Source organism: Colobus angolensis, unplaced genomic scaffold (genome assembly GCF_000951035.1).
Source record: "Colobus angolensis palliatus isolate OR3802 unplaced genomic scaffold, Cang.pa_1.0 Scaffold616, whole genome shotgun sequence".
Taxonomy (NCBI): Eukaryota; Metazoa; Chordata; class Mammalia; order Primates; family Cercopithecidae; genus Colobus; species Colobus angolensis.
Window position 1 is genome coordinate 575109 of NW_012119777.1, and position 19767 is coordinate 594875.

General features: G+C 35.3%; 2 protein-coding genes across 2 annotated transcripts in view; one reads left to right on the forward strand and one right to left on the reverse strand.

Moving 5' to 3' along the window:
- The window catches only part of MMP26 (matrix metallopeptidase 26), a 253853-nt gene that overhangs the window by 94463 nt on the left and 139623 nt on the right, over positions 1-19767 (reverse strand). The gene's annotated exons all lie outside the window — the stretch shown is intronic.
- LOC105527334 (olfactory receptor 51A7-like) lies at positions 13901-14848 on the forward strand. Its single transcript, XM_011963628.1, has one exon. The coding sequence runs from the start codon at positions 13901-13903 to the stop codon at positions 14846-14848; it is 948 nt and encodes a 315-aa protein (XP_011819018.1).

The window sequence follows — 19767 nt, forward strand, 5'->3', positions numbered from 1 at the left end:
GTCCTCTGGAGTAACATGGATGCATCTGGAAGTCATTATCCTAAGCAAATTAACACAGCAACAAAAAACCAAATACTGTGTTCTCACTTATAAGTGGGAGCTAAATACTAGGTACGTATGGACATAAAGATGAGAATGATAGACACTGGGGAATATAAGGAGGGAGGGAACAGTGGGACAAGGATTGAAAAACTACCTATTGTGTGCTATGGTCATCTGGGTGACAGATTCATCGGTACTCCAAACCTCGGCATCACACAGTATACCTTTGTAACAAACCTATACATCTACCCTTTGATTGCAAAATAAAAGTTGAAAAGAAAAAAGTGTGTCAAAGATATTAACAGAAACCTCAATGGAGAGATAGATAGATGGCAAAATAAACATACAAAAGAATGTTGCAGATCATATATCAGGGAAATGCAAATAAAAATAATAATAAAATACCACTACACACCTATCAGAATGACCAAACTTGAGAATGTTGACAACACCAAATTCTGGTGAGGATGTGGAGCAACAAGAACTCTAATTCATCAATCACAGGAACGGAAAATGTCCCTGTCATTTTTAGAAGACAATTTTGCAGTTTCTTTATACAAATTCTTACATATAATTCAGAAAATTTGCTCTTTAATATTCACCCAAAGGAGTTGAAAATGTATTTCTAGAGAAAACTCTAGACATAGACTTTTATAGCAGCTTTATTCACACTGGCCAAAACTTGGAAGCATCCAAAATATCCTTCAGCAGATGAATGAATAAATAAACTGTGCTACATCTAGGCAACGAGATAGCAGTAATTGCTAAAAAGAAATTAGCTATCAACCCATGAATAGACATCCAGGAAATTTAAGTGAATATTACTAATTGAAAGAAGTTAATCTGAAAAGTCTACATATCATATGATTTCAAGTACATGTAATTCTGGAATAATGAAGACATCAAAAACTTCAGTGGTTTTCAGAAGTTTAGAATGAGAGTGGAGTACAATTGGCAGAGCACAGAAGATTTTTAGGACAGTGAAACTACTCTGTATGAAACTATACGCCGGGCGCGGTGGCTCAAGACTGTAATCCCAGCACTTTGGGAGGCCGAGACGGGCGGATCACGAGGTCAGGAGATCGAGACCATCCTGGCTAACACGGTGAAACCCCGTCTCTACTAAAAAATACAAAAAAACTAGCCGGGCGAGGTGGCGGGCGCCTTTAGTCCCAGCTACTCGGGAGGCTGAGGCAGGAGAATGGCGTAAACCCGGGAGGCGGAGCTTGCAGTGAGCTGAGATCCGGCCACTGCACCACTCCAGCCCGGGCGACAGAGCAAGACTCCGTCTCAAAAAAAAAAAAAAAAAAAAAAAAAAAAAAAGAAACTATAACAAGTGGATACGCAGCATTATAAATTTTTCCAAACCTACAAGATGTACAACACCAAGAAATAAAAGATAGATATATAAATATATATGTTTATTCATCAGAGTCACATGACTTTTTGGAAACAAAAATATAATTTGTTAACAACATAAAATACAAAATAATGGTGCAATTTTTAATATTAATATTACTACTACTAACAATAATAGAAGGTTGTCCAAGCAGAATAAAATATTCACTAATGGAAACTCAAAATTTCAGAGAATAAAGAAAATATAAACAAATAGGATCACAAAACTAATAATAGTAATGTCATATAAATGTTAAGTACATGTAGAGTTTAAAAGACATGCCAAAAATTACACAAAGGGCAAAAGGAGATAAATGTATCTCAAATATCCTACATTTCTAACATTGTCACATGTGTGTGTACTGTTGGTGCCTTGCCCAGATGTCCCTCACTAGAGTGACTCATCAATGCCACAGATGCTGTGAATGTTGGCTGATAATGGCTCAAAACTGTTTCTATCCTATCCCATGAGAATTACCTTGAGCTTACTGGGAGCTGCCTTACTTAGAAAGTTATGTCCCACAGCTTGGGGGAACCAGTAGCAAATGGTTTACTGAATCTGAGATGCAAAAGGCTGTCCTCTTGCCTCAAAATTAGACAAATTCTGTGGTCCAACCTATGTTTTAGAGTTCCTCATGAGACCAGATTGACATTCTCAAAGCAAAATCATTTCATTGCTTATCTCTCATCTACTGTCCTATTGCACTTTCCTTACTCCTGTTATTTTGAGAGCATCCTTTTATTAGATAATTTTCACAAAAATCTCCATCACAGATTCTGTTTCCAAATAACCCAACCTAAGCCAGTTGGTGCCATAAAAGATTCTAGAAAACAGATTGCCAAGAAGAAATTCTGGAGGTGGATTCATCGCTGTATGCACCACAATAAGAACCACATCACTAGTTACAGATGAAATGTTGATGGTCCCTGACATGCTGTAGCAAGTTATTGTTAAAATTTTCATCTGAAGTGAACTGTAATAATACCCAGAGGAAAGATAACTCACAAGATTTCTTTATAAATAGAGCATTCTCTGTAAAGTGGATTCTCTTACTGGCTACTTTTATGTGTGTAAAGAAAAGCGTCATGGAGGACTACCATGGACTCCAATCTTGACCAAGTAGAAACACCAATTTAAAGTTCTGTGTAAGGTGCAGTGTTTTAACCAGGGAAGATTAACCTGGATTCAATTGTAAAGTATGTGGTATTTGATGTGGCAAATATATTCTCTTCCATCTTTTATAATAAATCTATAATTTGAAAATGCTTATTTTATTTGGATATTTTGCATAACATTTTCTTGACCGCTATATAAACGACAATACATTAATCAGGTAGATGAGCATGAAAAGTAAGTATATTGGCATTCTTGTCAAAACACAGTGCTCCTTAGGTGGGAAAGGCTAGAGATAAACACCCATACAAAAAATGTACGAATCTTAAATATTAGAGAAGTTTTTAGGGATCTCGTGGTATAGGAAAAATTGGGATAGCATCTCTGAATTAATGGACAAACTAATGCTTTTTTAAAAATGTTTTACCACCAAGAACAAAGTACCACATGTAGTGACCTCCTGAAACCCTGGAGGCAGCATATGCTACACTTTGAGTGCTAATTCTACCACATAACAGAAAGACGTATGCCCATGCTAAGACACAAGTAAGACCATCAAGCACAACTGAAAGAACACAAAGAGGTGATGCAAAATCCACTGATGTTAGTGCACTACTATTGCAATGTGGTGCACTTTCCCTAAGTTTACACCTGTAGCTACATGGATGATCCCTTATGACCAGCTGGTGGGGGATGAAGGCCAAGTTAGTTCATAAATGAGTAAAGTTGGCATGCCAAAAATGAACTGTAGACGTGTTAGTGATCCATTATGGAGTGACCTTGAAAGATACTGCTTAGGAGAAAAGTATCCAGTGGACAAATCAACTGATGGACCTACTCATCCTCTTTGTATAAAAAGAGGTGGCTCTATGTAAGAATATGCAAAAATTCAACTTATTGTTAATGATGGGTAACTTGGCTAATTGGTCAGGCTGTTGGAAGGAGAAAGATTGGAATACGAGTGACAAAGAGGGAGAGGGACAAAGTGGCATGTGGATGGTTCTAGAAGTTAGAACAAAGTTTGAAGATCTTTATATAACAGATCAATGTTCATCACAGTCTACACATAATGGAAAAGAACCTAAACTATAAAGAACACTGAGTGGACCTGACAATTTATATTAGCTAGCTTCTGATATAAGCAATGTCAGTGGTGGCATAATGGGCTCCTATTTGAAGTAGCTATAGTGGCAGGATGAAAACTGCATAGACGCAAAGCATAGTTTCCCACTCAACAAGGCTGATATAACTTCTCTTTCTACTAAACATAAACCTGGCAATGATAGAAAACAATGTTAACTGCCCAATGTAGCATCACTCCTTGAGTAGAAAATGTCCACTTAATGGAAGATTATTCTACCCTATAAAAGGCAGCAAATGAACTTGATAGAAATTGACACATATGATGGGTGTAGATTTGTTTTATTTTCTTGAAGGGTCATAGACAAACCTAGTATCTCAGGGCTTACATAGGGTTTGATCCACCAGCATAGGACATTATGTTATATCACTTTATGAAAAGAGACACATTTTAGAATACTTGCCACAGTAGGCACAAAACCATGTTTGTATCATGGGCTCAAAAGCTGGCACAAAAATAGAACAGGTATAGTTGAGTCTCCACCTTAGAGATGATATTAGTGAGGATGAGACAGCATACCCCAGATGCATCATGTACAACATACCAACAATCATTATATATAGCTCTGAGTGCAATAATTAGAATAAATGTACTTGGGAACAAAAGAGCTGAAATTAAGAGTAGTCCCACTTGTCTTCATTTCTGGTGACCTACTTGGGAAATTTTCATTTCCCATTTCTGCAATTTAGGTTCTGTTGAGCTGAAGATCCTCATTTTCAGAGTGGGAGACAAATTGTGAGGATCTTTCAATTAATTTAAAAATAAAATAAATAAAATTTATGTTAAGCTCTCGTCTAATAACTTTGATCTTCTCTAAGCTCAAAAACAAGCTAGCAAGGAAAGAAGTCATTAGCCTGATGGGGTAATTAATTAATTCTTGATCATCAAGAAATGATATGACTTCTAATAAACAATGAAGGAATGGAAGAATATGTTCAGTACCCAGATAGTTGACTGGTTGTCTCTTGGTACTATCCTGGCAAATTTTGGTGATAAATTAGCAAGTGCAATAGCCATAGCCTGAAAAGGTCATTCTATAGAGACATTTTTACCCTTTGAGAAAAGGATCTGGTCACTCTACCATGAAAGGAACCTATGCAATAATGGTTGTAGTCTTTACTAAAGAAGAATTTAGAATGGATTATAGAGATGGCAGATGATAAGATCAGTTGAGGTTTCAGGAACAGCTTCAGTGATGTATGTTGTAGTTCATTCACAAACTTTTCATGATTGTGTCTTCTTCTTGGGCAAATAAACAACACAAACACAGGAAGAGCTATTCCCAAATGAAACAGTTGAATTTGAGTGATACAAGACTAGACTGCAATAAATTATGCAGTGAATTTCTCTGTCAGCCTTAATTCAGAACTGAGACATCAGCTCCCAGATTCCTGGATTTGGGGCTGCTGTGGGAATACAGATAAGCCCTTTCCTGAAATCATTCCGATCAAAATGAACTTGCCTCACCCAGTTTATAACCTTTGTTGGTGGGCAGGCCACATTCAGTTACTGGTTAATGCAAGGGTACAAAGACTTTGCTTCAATTTAGGATAATCCTGAAGGGCTATTCCAGTTCCAGACTTTTCTGTAACACTGACAGAGGCCTCAATTGCTGCTGCCTTGACTGTCAAATTACCTTTCTAACTAATAAAGCTTCCTTCACATTCTTACAGTTGTTTTTCCTGAAGGAACACACACACACACACACACACACACACACACAAAGAGAGAGAGAGAGAGAGAGAAAGAGAGAGAGAGAGAGATTTCTTAAATTTCTAATAAATTCTACTTTAAATAGTAGATCCGGTGACTTCTGGTATAGATAGGTTTCGATTTCTTCATATGGAGGAGGTAAGTAAATGTCCCCTGTATATTAAAAAACATATCCACGGGCACTTTTGAGGAAGATAAATAATGCTAACGATAAAAAATATTCTTTTTTTTTTTTTTTGAGACGGAGTCTCGCTCTGTCGCCCAGGCTGGAAGGCAGTGGCCGGATCTCAGCTCATTGCAAGCTCCGCCTCCCGGGTTTATGCCATTCTCCTGCCTCAGCCTCATGAGTAGCTGGGACTACAGGCACCTGCCACCTCGCCCGGCTAGTTTTTTGTATTTTTTTAGTAGAGACGGGGTTTCACCGCGTTAGCCAGGATGGTCTCGATCTCCTGACCTCGTGATCCACCCGTCTCGGCCTCCCAAAGTGCTGGGATTACAGGCTTGAGCCACCGCGCCCAGCAAAAAATATTCTTTTAACATTATTTTTGTTACTATAATCCAGAGATTCAACATCCCTTATCAGAATGTGGAAAGATATTAAATACACTAATCCCCATAGAAACAATGAGAAAGTCCTGAACAGAACAATTTTCTGCAGGACAATAAAAGAAGAGTAGGTACAAGAAAGATTTAAACTGAAACTCTGAGAGGAATGAGCCCTTTATGTTTGAAAAGAGAGCCACAGCAAACAACCCCAAACAGGATAAACACAAAGAAATTAACATATAGACACATTATAGTCGAATCCAGAAAACCAAAGAAAAACAGAGAAATATTAAAATAAGAGGGGAGAAAGATATACATGTAGAGAAATAATGGTTAGAATGACAGCCAATGTCTCATGAAAAGCAATGTCATACTTAAAACAATAGATTTATCTTTTGAAAGTACTAAGAAAAACATTTGTCAACCTGGAATTCAAATTTCTCAAAATTATTTTTCAAAAGGACAGTAAAATATATATGTTTACAGACAGACAAAGCCTAAGAAAATTCATAGCCATTAGACTTTCACACAATAAATGCTAAAGAAAAGTTTTAGGCAAAATAAAATAATACAAAGAGGAAACTGGAATGAACAGAAAAGAATAAAAAATGACAAAGGGGTGAATACACGAGAAAATAGAAACTTTTTTTATATTTACTTAATTGTTGGAAAATTATTTACCATTTAAGAATTACAATGTATAGAGAGGTTTGCAACGTAGGTAGAAATATGTACTTAACAATAATTACATACAGGATAAATATGAGTTAAATGGAAACACATTATTAAAGGCTTCTTGCATTACATATCATACAATATAATATTTGTTTATGGTAGACTACCTTAGTAAGTTCAGGATTCATACTCTAAGGATCAACTCTGTTTTGAAAAAGCAGCTAAAAAGCCAGTTGAGGAAATAAAATAGAATACTGAAACATACTTGATTTTATTTGATTCTTAGTTTCAAAATAAGTGAGAAAGCTATAACAAAGAAAAGAAAAAGATGGAGAAAATAAGTAAGACAAAGATAATCATAAAAATAAATGTTTTGATATAATAGTATGACCTCAATTACAAAATAGCACTTGTCACAATGGATTAAAAACATAGGCCAGGCGTGGTGGCTCACACGTGTAATCCCAACACTTTGGGAGGCCGAGGTGGACAGATCATGAGGTCAGGAGATCGAGGCCATCCTGGCCAACATGTTAAAACCCTGTCTCTACTGAAAATACAAAAATTAGCTGGGCATGGTGGCATGTGTCTGTAATCCCAGTTACTCAGGAGGCTGAGGCAGGAGAATTGCCTGAACCAGAGAGCTGGAGGTTGCAATGAGCTGAGATCATGCCACTGCACTCCAACCCAGTGACAGAGTGAGACTCCATCTAAAAAATATATATATATATATATACACACACACACACACACGCACACATATTTACACACATGCTGATTATAAAATACACTTCAAATATAAGGATAGGATAAGAGTAAAGGGATATAAAAAGATATATTATGCATATGAATATATATGGTCAGTGTGGCCATACTATGCAAACATGGACTTTAAAGTAAGACATATTACCAAGGGAAAAAGAGACATTTTGCAATGATGAAAGGTCAATTCATCAAGAAGAAACAGCCATCTTAATGTATTTACATGTAGTAGGAAAGTTTAAAAAGACACAACAAAACAAGTAGCAGGACTAAAATAAAAAAAATAAAAAAGCATATTCAGATTTTGAGTTTTTAGCAATCCTCTTTTTTAATGTTACTTGTTTGCATAAGTGAATAAAAATCCATTTAGCTATACACTTTGTGTTTATCCATCTTACCATGTGTAAATTATATTTTATTCATAAAAAAGGGAAAACACCTCGTTGATTCAAGAAAAAAGAAGCAGCAGCAAAGAAACATGAACCTAAAATATCGATTAATCTAGGGTTACGTGATTTCTTGGTAGCCTCAACTGCTTTTCCTAACCTCTAAGTAGACTCTCTTTAAAGTGTTTAGTTCAAAACTTTTAGTCCATCCCAGTCTGACCATAGCAATGCCTTGTTGGGAACCAGTGAGTAAAAGCTGTGATCTGATCCTGACCCAGGGTCTCTTCTGGGAATTTCCAGGAAATGTTTCAGTGAAATAATTTGTTTACAGAGGGTGGCAGAGCTGGAGGGATTGGTGTCCCATGAGAGCAAAACTCAGAAGACAGATCAAGGAATCAATGGTGTGTAGATAAAAGCCTTGGCAAGCAGACATGGGCCACTGAGGCAGAGAAAGCGCTAGAATAAACTATTTCTGTTTCTCTATGTGATTAAATGGTAAGTAAAATAGGGCCATACCATAATATTGTCTTGTAATATGGCTTTATGTCCTCAAGTGTGTCTGAAATATCAGTGTTCTAAGAACTGAGACTTGGAAGGAACATAAATGAGGGTGGCTGTAATAGAAACTCCAAAATTTTGACATAGGTGGAACTTAGTGGTAAAAAACAAACAAACAATACGGTTTCAATGGGAAGTGCAGGAAGTTTATCTTGGAGTTATCTTTGCCAGACAAGAGGAGACTTTCACTAAAATTTGGAGAAGTTGTGGAAATTTTAAAAGGCACCTAATCTCCTTTTACTTTTTCCCCAAGATGGGGTCTCACTGTGTCGCTCAGCCTGGAGTACAGTGGTGCGATCATAGCTTCCTCCAGATTAAAACTACTAGGCTCAAGTGACCCTCCTGGGTAGCTAGGACTATAGTCAGTCATGTGCCACCATGCCTGGATAACTATTTTTATTTTTTTGTAGAGATACGGTCTCCCTATATTGCCCAGGCTGATCTCAAATGCCTGACCTCAAGTGATCTTCCCACCTTGTGCTACCAAAGGGCTGGAATTACAGGCATGAGCCACTGTGTCCAGACACTAAATCTTACTACTATCCTTTGACGTTGGCACTGTTCACTTCACTTCACCTATCTATTGTTCATCTCAGAAATCATGAAATTGTTTATTCACAGTTAGAGAAAATGCTAGGTAGACTCAGAACTCTTTGTGGGATAGGGATTGGGAAATAGGACAACTCTGACAGCAGAACAAATGATCCGCCCCAGCAAAGAACAGAAAAGCAGACTTCGCAAGGTTGGAAGTCAGTCCATAGGTAACAGGATTCTAGCCACTACACTGGAATCAGAGGTGGGGGCTTCAGTTTTGGAAGAAAGAGCAGGTGAGATGACGTTATGGTTTCAAGTAATTCTAAGAACTTTGGAACAGGGACCAGAGAACAACCCGGTTATGCCATTTGGCATAACCGGGTTGTTGATGTATATAAAGAATTGTAATGATGTGTATAAAGAATTTAAGACATCATCTAAGAAAAGCATCCTTAGATGATGCTGAATTTTAATACTTGTTAGTAGTAAAATCTGAATCTTCCTTTACAAAATCAATTTAATTAAAAATATTTGAGTAAACTTTCTACATAAGATACTGTACTTGGGGAATTATATATATGGCTAATGGGAGGTTTATTATGTTTTCGACTGATTAGGGGTTTGCCAACTCTACCTCTTATTCTCAAAGTAATTTTGCTATTTTACTACTTCCTGTTCATAAATAATGCCACAGAGCTCTATACATAAATATATATCTTCAAGTTTAAACAAGTGAAATGAACTGATTTGGAAAGCAGAAATATTTGAATATAAAAATAATTTAGCAAAAACTCTAGTCTAGCACATAGTAATGGTTCCCAATGTTTTCTTCTCACTCCTCTCTTAAAATTAGTTACCCTCTCTTCTTTCTCCCCTCAGCTTTACAAGGCTGCAGCTGTCTTTCACCTTCTTTACCTCCTGATCTGGCTTAGCAGGTACTGACCTTTCTGTCTCAGAGGTGGCTCCGTTTGCTGAATTTTGCTACCAACAATCATTATGGGCATTTTTTTCCTCTTATTTGATGTATTTTTTTCAGAAATGTGATAGAAATGACATTTATTGATTAAAATCCCTCTAGAGGAGACTCTACAGGGTGATGAAACTGACATGTAATAAAGGCCAACGCTTCGGCCTTCCTTAACATTTATATTGCACACTGTATCCTAACTTGTACATATCCTCAATTAGAATGCAATTTCTTTGCATTCTAAACATTTTAACATATTAATTAACATGAGATAGGAAGCAAGACATAGTTTAAAAAGCTTAGACTCAAAGAACATCTATTCAAATTGCATGTGTTCATAATAATATCTGTTCTTTGAGAATTTAATGTCTCTATGCTTCAGTTTTCAGATTTGTAAATCAGGAATAATACTACCATGTGAGGATTGAATGAAATAGCAGATATAAAACATCTAGCATAATGTAATAAAAATTAATGCCTATCTCTCTTATTTTTCTATTTTCTCTTTTAACCCACTTACTTTTATGTCTACTTTCCCTACACCTTAGCATTTGGAGGTAAAATAAAGCACTTAATTAATTTTATAATGACATATGCAAAGGATAATGAGCAATCTTATTGATTGTATTTCTGTATTTTATTTATTCTGTATATTGCACTAACATTGAAATATTTTTAATATTTTATAAAGAGTATTACTTTATTTTAATTTTTTTTAATTTTGTAGAGACAAGGTCTCCCTATATTTCCCAGGCTAGTCTCAAATCCCTGGACTCAAGGGATCATCCTGCCTCAGCTTCCCAAAACACTGGGATTACAAGTATGAGCCACTGTGCCAAGTCAATAACATTATTTAAACTAATGCTTACCACAAGATCTTTTAATAAGATACATTTTATAAATATGGAATTGATCTCATTATATCAAAAATATATTAATGTTGTCTTAATAGAGATTATTTAGTCATTCTCTTATATCTAAAAGTATTTAATGAAGGTCTATCGTGTGGCAGAGGCACACAAAACAATATAGTGATAGAATTGGATTTTCCTTCTTATTATAAACACTTAAATAGATAAGACTGTTTAAAAGAAATGAACCAGAACAAAAGGAAGGAGTATGACTGAGGCAGTGAGGGTGTTCAAAGCAGACCTTTCTGAGGACATGACTTTTGAACAATGACCCAAATATTTGTGGAAAGGACATTTGAGTTGAGAAGAAAGCAGTATAGTGGTCCTGAGAGGGAAAGATGTTGGAATGTTTGAGGAGCTGCTAAAAGAGTGTGGTTGTAGTATACTAAAGAGGTTTCTAGTGGTCTCCTATTGAGCCTTATCAGCTATGGTAAGAAGTAGAGATTTTAATGTAAACATAAAAGGAAATATTGGAAGAATGAAGGATTATATAATTAAACATTGTTTTATCATTGATTAATTTACTTATTTTTATTTTGATAATTTAACCTCTAAACAGAAGTTTATTTGATCCATAGTATATTTTATATAAAACATAAAATAATATGTAGTATGTATATTATACTACCTAGACCATTCTTGCATACAGATGGGAGAAAAAGAAGGGCATTAAGCATAACTTTGACAATGGCATATAGAATGGAGTTGAGAGAAAAGCCCAGGGTATCAAGAAGAAAGAGAAAGGAAACAAGCAGAACTTCGAAATCTTCCAAAGCTAGGTGGTTAAATCCAGGCTGGGAAAAGATTGATTTTAGCAGAAGAAAACATAAAATGCTATGTGAGTGAAAGGCATTAATCCTAATGTATTAATATAGATGTCAAATTAATATTAATAATGAATCAACATGAGATTCACATTGGAACAGATCTGAACAGCTGAGTAACTAGAAGGCAAATACATCAATGCACTCTGCTCTCTGGGCTATGGGGAAATGACAAAGATCATGCCAAAGCAAGACTCTTATATCCTCAAATCAGAGAACACCCTCATATAGAAATTATAGATAGTACTTTCTCTGAAAGAGGGAAAGAAGCTTCAGTCACTCACACAGAACAAAAATAATTCTCAAGATCAGTTTAGTCAAATGGAAATCAATTCAGTTTAATAAGATTCAATTAATAATGATTAGATGTGTGCTATTTGCCAGGAACTGTGCTTGGTGCAGAAAATATCAAGATTGGTCTGATACAAACTGGGCTTTTAATGATTCTATTGGCCACTGTGGATGACAGACACATAAATAGCAAGTCACAAGATAATTGAGGTACTGTAACAGAGTTGCAATGCAAATTACAATAGAGACACATGAACTCTGCTTGGAGTGATTAGAAAGGAAGACTTTAAGGGGCAAGACACTTCTGAGCTGACCTAATTGGAGTTGCTAAAGAATTAATGATACACTGTCCAAAAGAATCTCTGCACGCTTTTTCCCTGTGGACTTTAGGGGAGAGAGAGTGGCTAATATCCAGATCATGACAAAACAACTGATTTATCCTTTTTGGAAGGTAGCCCAGGTCTTCTAGAAGAGGATTTGTCCTTAATGACTCATGAGAGTCTCATTCTGAAGGATAAACTAGTTGAAAAGTTTGTTGTTTTGTTCCTAATTGTCAAGAGTTCTTTTACAGTGCCCTAGCCTCTCAATAAAGCTTTTATTTTAGGCCAAGGGGTAGAGATGGATATGCTTTATATATCTTGGAGCGTCATTGTCTCTGATGTGTTTAATATCATAAAGCACATGAAAACTCTCAAATATACATAGTTGATTCAGTGGCCTATGAAAAAGCCCTAGATTTATGGAACAACTATTTATCTTATAATTCCAGGGGGAAAAATGGGCCCAGGCAGTGCCAACCCACTTCATCTGTGGCATACTGTGTCTCCAATATTGCTATAGTTTAGTTGACTGAGCCACTCTGTAGCTGTGAAAGTGTGTGTTGAACTTTAGAGAAAGTCCAAGAATCTCTTCTCTCCTCCCATCCTCAAAGATGGAGAGCACCGTTATGAATTGGTCATACATAAGGACATTGTATCCACAATCATACGAAAAGGTGGGGTTTTCACTATGCTATGAGAGAGGGTTAATAGTCAATCATATCCATGTATGTTATGTCCTTACTTTGGACTGCTGCCTTTGAAGAACTTGTGAGTAAAAACAGCTTTAGAAGCTCAGAGCCTGGTGATATAGTGTGGATATTTGTCCCACCCAAATCTCATATTGAAATAGAATTTCTGACATTGGAGATGAGGGTTGGTGGGAGGTGGTTATGTCATGGGGACAGATCTCTTATGGCTTGGTACTGTCCTCTTGAGAGTGAGTGGGATCTCACAAAATCTGATGATTTAAAAGTATGTGGTACCTCCCCTCCCTCTCTCACTTTTGTTTTTGCCATGTGACATGCCTGTTCCTGCTTCACCTTCTGTCATGAATAAAAGCTCCCTGAGGCCTCCCCAGAGCCCAACCAGATGCCAGTGCCATGCTCTAAGAGCCTGTAGAACCACAATCCAATTAAACCTCTTTTCGTTGTAAGTCACCCATCTTCAGGCATTTCTTATAGCAACGCAAGAACACCTTGCCTATCACACCTTGCCTGAATGAATGTTTGCAGCAAATGACTGGAAATTGGAGAAACCATTGATTTTCTTCATTCTTCAAAACTAGTATCTACTTCCTGGAGTTTCTCAGTCTTTTTCCTTTTATTTTTATTCTAGGTTCATTCTAGATCAGGGAAGGGGGTCCTACAGTCCATTCTGACTCTATACAATTTGTCGTTGAAATGGGGTAATGCAAAGCCTAATAACACAAGAGGAATTTGTTTGAAAGTTGCTGCTGTTTATGTGGGTGTGTTTTCTGAGGATTTAACAAAGATGTATGCAAGTACCCATGTTCCTGGTTCCCCTTGTCAGTTAAGATCTGACTTTATTATAGTCTGTTTAGAAGTAATATCTCTCTTTTATTTCTTGAAATAAGTCTTTCACAATTCCATTTTCTTTATTTCATAGACAAACATGCTGAAAGGAGGGAAATGAACACAGGAGATCCATATTGAGTGTCATTTCAGACCTGAGAATAAAGACTTTTCAATGGACTCATCATGCACCTTCCCAATTCTTCTGAAATTGAGATTACCACCTTCTTTCTGATTGGAATGCCAGGATTGGAGCATGCTCATGTATGGATCTCTGTCCCCATCTGCCTCATGTACTTGGTAGCCATCCTAGGCAATTGCACAATCCTGTTTGTTATCAGGACTGAGCCCTCACTCCATGCACCCATGTACTGTTTCCTTTCCATGTTGGCTGTCTCTGACCTGGGCCTGTCCTTCTCCTCCTTACCCACTATGCTAAGGATCTTTGTATTCAATGCCACGGGAATATCCCCAAATGCTTGCTTTGCTCAAGAATTCTTTATTCATGGATTCACAGATATGGAGTCCTCAGTGCTTCTGGTCATGTCTTTTGACCGCTTTTTGGCCATACGCAACCCTCTGAGGTACAGCTCTATCCTCACCAGTGCCAGAGTTGCCAAAATGGGGCTGGTGTTTCTCATTAAAAGCATGCTCTTAGTACTCCCATTTCCTTTCACTCTTAAAAGGTTGACATACTGTAGGAAAAGCCTACTCTCTCATTCCTATTGTCTCCATCAGGATGTCAGGAAGCTGGCCTGCTCCGGCAACACAGTCAACTTCTTCTATGGTTTCTTTCTTGCCCTCTGTATGACATCAGAAAGTGTGTTAATTGCTGTGTCTTATGTGTTCATCCCGAAGATGGTCATGGGAATTGGATCCCATAGGCAGCAGCTCAAGGCCCTCAACACCTGTGTGTCCCATATCTGTGCGGCGCTTATCTTCTATGTACCCATCATTGCTTTGGCATCCATGCACCGCTTTGGCAAGCACAAATCCCCAATGGCCATGATCCTCATTGCGGATGCCTTCTTGCTAGTGCCACCTCTTATGAACCCCATTGTATACTGTGTGAAGACACAGCAAATTCGTGAAAAGGTTTTGGAAAAACTGGGTCTACAACAACAGTGTCAGTAAACGTGATACAAGATCAGCCAGGATCAGGAGAGAAAATACCTTTCTAAGCAAAGTATTATCAATGATTTATCATTATATTTCTTAATTATTCATATACAGATGGCCTTTCTTACCCATAGGTTTCACATGTGGAGATAAAAAATATTCAGAAAAAAAGTATGATTGATTGCATCTATGCTGAACATGTAGACAATTTCTTCGTTATTATTCTCTAAACAATACAGTATAACAACTATTTACATAGTAGTTTTGTTGTATTTGGCATTATAAATATTCTAGAGATAATTTAAGGTATATGGGAGGATATGTGTAGGTAAGATGCATATACTACACCATTTTATGTGAGACTGAACATCTTCAGATTTTGGCATCCCTGGGGTCCTGGAACCAATTTCCTGTGGATAACAAGGGATGACTATAGTCAGTACAGCATATAACCTCTTTAAGAGCTCTGTAAGTAGGACTGACATAGATGTTGATAAGTATGTATTTGACAGTTTTAGAAAGTTATTGAAATCATGACTCAACACACTGATACAGCATTTTAGTTACACAATTTATAGGACAAGGATAAGTATATGTGAAAGCAGGGATTGCACTCCCTTGCAGACAAGGAATAGCAAGGCACTGAAGATTAAAGGATTATCACCCCAATCCAGTTGCTGGTTTTCTTTCAGGTGACTTTCAGACACATGGTATTTGTTGAGGAGCATTCAGTCAAATTTTGTGTGAATTGTTGATTTCCCATTTAAGTGAAAGAAGTCTATTGTCAAGTATGAGTTGGTTAGCAATCCTCTCCCTTTGTGCCTTCCTTAACAGTGAAATAGGTAGAACCAGTAATTATTTTACCTTATCATTTTCACAGCCTTGAATTACAGCAATAAACTATCTCTTAACATTCCTTAATAAAAAACAATTTTTTTCTATATTATGGCAAGATTCCATAAGCCACAGTTAACTAAAAGAACAGAAGGATGATTGTGCTCTTGGTAAGAAATAGGAAAAAATATTTTAAAATACAGTATTTTTTAAAGTACTGATATTCTTGATTAGCTGTTCTAAAATATGTGTTCTAAAATAATGGTTCTTATGGTTGTTTAGGCATTTGATATTTTAAATTACTATCTAATGTTTCAATTTCACTAAAAGCTTAGAAATAATTTTAAGCTAGCATAAAATAAAAATATAATATTCAATATAACACAATATGCATGGTTATAGTTTCATATTTTTAAAAGAAAATAGCCAACTAAAGATATTTAGATACCTCAAATTATTTTCTGTAAAATTCATTTGTTTCTTGTCTATCTTTTATTTGTGGTTACTTAGTAGTAGACAAAGATATAAAACATAAAATTTAGAATAAGTCAAACCTTAACAATTTTCTGCTATGAATTAGTAGAAAACTATTATTAATATATATCAATGTTTTACTACCTAAGTTGAGCCCACAAGTATTACTATTATTTCTGTTTCAAAGAACCATTTTGAAGAAGGTTCAAGTCGTCTTACATATTTTATATGGCAAAATAATCTCATATATTCTATGTTCCCAGGTGAATTTAGGTGAATCTTTATTGTTTGATTGTTGATCCTGACTAGATTTCCCACAGCTTCATGGAGAAGGGAGGGACAATCTTGCTTATCTCCTCCGACTGCATTATTCAGGTCTTTTTCTGTGACCTCAAACATTCTCCATTTATGTCATAATTGTTAATTGCATGTCTGTTTCTCTTTTGTATTTTGTTTCCTCAGAGGAATTGCATTAATCAAATTTATTAGCATGTCTCTAGTGCTTGTACAATGTATAAAAAATTGCATCTGACTAGTAGTCTAACACATTTCTCAATGTTTGAAAAACAAATCAAAACAACAACAAAAAGTTTTTAACAACTCAGCATATGTTGATAAATTACAAACACACCAAACATCTGACATGATAGAAAACCTATTGCCAAAATAAATAGGGAGTAACTATAAATTTCAAGTCAATGAAGCTGTCCTGAGAAACAGTTCATATTCTGCTCAACCACAAGAAAATGGAAACATATTTTCATGAAATAAACAACAAAATTTTTAGTTTTTCTCCTAAACTCAGAAATTCAAATCTGTACTTGATGGAAATGACTCAAGTCATAAAATGTCAATAAGTATTTCTGGATCAGAAGAGTCAGTAGGCTAAAATTGTCTGTTTCTCTCAATTATCCAGCAGGTTTAATACATTTCTAATTAAGTTTCCAGTAACATTTCTTTTGTAATTAGTAAAATAATTCTAAAAACAGAGATATAAGAGTAAACTGAAGAACATACACTAAAAATAAATACGTTACAAACTATAATAAAGCTTAATATAATAGATTTATTAAACAGCTGTAAAATTGTGCAGTTTACTCAACAGATCAATGAGAACAAAAAAATAGAATAATCACACTGTAATATATATCATATAAGATCTGAAAATGTGACCTATAATCAAGAAATAGCAGAACTTTATGTAAAATTGATTGAGTAGTCAAATAATACAAGGAGGAAAAATGAAAACCTGTACAACATTTCATATTTGTGTGCATGTGATTTTTATCACCTACAAAAATTAAATTAAGAATTAAGTACAAAGATAATTTTAAAATCTACTGAAATACAAGCAAACAAATCATGTATGGATGGGAAAAATTTTCTGATTAAATAACTACAATGTAACTACAATGGAAAAGTGAAAAGAAAAAAGCAACAAAGTCTCTTACAAATAATCCTTACGGTTGTGGTTTTATTCTGGGTTTGCCAACAGGCTGTCTGTCTAAAATAAAGTCTTTTGACCTTAATCCTTGTTTGGGGTCAGATGCTAGAAACTAGATATATCTTGGAATTCTTGCACTTTTGAATAATAGTTGTATTTTTTTTCCTTTTGATGAGGGTAGAACCAAAGATATATTTATCTGGCAGCAATAAGAGAACAAACAGCATTAGATGTATTTATTGAAAAACAATTAGTTATCTGAATAACATTGGAGGTCAAAATTTAGAAAATAGTGACAATAAAATGCTTAGTGCTGACCAGGTACTAGGCATTGGGCTATATGTTTACCGGAATTAACAGTATTTACTTTTGCGAGAACCTGGAAAGGTAGATTTTATTACTTCCTCTTCTTCTGTGGGTTAGGAAGTTAAAGACTTATGAAGTTTAATGACTTTTCTAAGAATATAGAGCAATAAAGTGTTAGGAACTTAAATCTAAGCCCAGTCTGTATGATTCCAGAGCCCACAGCTTCAGCCACTACAGTTGGCCAACACAAGGAGACCAACAGTTATTTTGCCTCCTTCTAAATTTAATAATTTATATTTCTGGAAATCAATAAAGATAATCAGAGATAGAATCAATATATATTTATAAGAAAATACATCAAGGGTTACTGAAGTGTTAAGTAATAGGAAATAGTAGCAAAAACCATCACATACAAAGATGATGACATGTTATTCACCAATGCAACACAGCATCAACAACTAAGTGGTGTTTGCTAAACCCTGTATTGATTGTTAAAGATTAAGTTAAACGTAAGACACAGGCCTACTATCATGGAGTTCAGGTGGTGAAGGAAACAAGTAAATAAGTAATTAAATTAGCAAAATATGGTAATTTTAATCATACACCTAAGGAAGCATATGTAAAAGAATGACAACAGGCCTATTTTGATGGATAATGAAAGCCAAGCTTCCTAGAAGTTAAAATCTAATACAAAATATAATTTAATAGAGAATAATGAATAATAGCAAGTAAATATTTAAGACATACATTTGCATATAAACCATTATCTTAATTTATAAATGTATCAAGAAATATCAGAACACATGTATGCCCATGTGTTTGTTTATTAAAAAAAGATTAGGTTATATACAGTTATGAGTCACTTAATAAGGGTTTTTTTTTTTTTCTGAGAAATGCATCATTGTGTGACTATCACATAGTGTATTTACATAAACCTAGAGGGTATAGCCTACTACCTACCTGTGAAATAGCCTATTGCTCCTAGACTACAAAACTGTGCAGCATTCTACTTTACTAAATACTGAGGTAACTGTAACACAATGGTAAGTATTTATGTTTGTTAAACATAGACAAGGTACAGCAAAAATACTGGTATTATAATCTTACGGAACTGCTGTGGCACATGAGGCCCACTGTTGACTGAAAGGTCATTACGGGGCACATGACTATATTATATAATTTCTCCGTAGGATTGCAAATAATTGTTATTAGATTTTAAATATTTTTTTCTATTTCTCAATACATTCACACATTTTAATTATATATATGGCACTCATAATCAGAAAAATTCCAAATATATAAAATACATTGCTTAAAATAACAAAACACAAATTCACAGCCTATTGACAATTACCATAGGGATGGAGTACATTGATGAAATTTTTTTGGTGTTGAATGAAAAGGTTGCATTTTTAGTCAGGTATAAAAACTACATTTTTGAGTAATAGAAGATTAACACACATATAGCAGACTATTTTATGACTGTCATAAAACTGGAAGAAAATCACACATTTTCACAATTGTTTATCTAAAAACCTCTGGAATTCAATTATATTGTATACTTTAAAAGAGCCACATATCGCTTGAGGTATTACCCTGCATTCAAACATAGCAATATTTCTGAAGTGAAAAGTGTGAAATAAATAAATTATGGTCCAAAAAATATGTTCACACAAGTTCCTGTTATGTTTTTTAGCCAATAAATATTGAAACCAAATGTAAGAAAGAAAAAAAATTATTGTTTTTCCAGATGTTTGGAAACTTCTCCATTGCGAATAGAAAATTATCGATCTACCAGGGTAGACTTTTAGAAAAGTCTCCAAAAGAAGCAATTGTAAAGCCAGAGACATCTGAAATAACTGACGCAGGAAAGTTT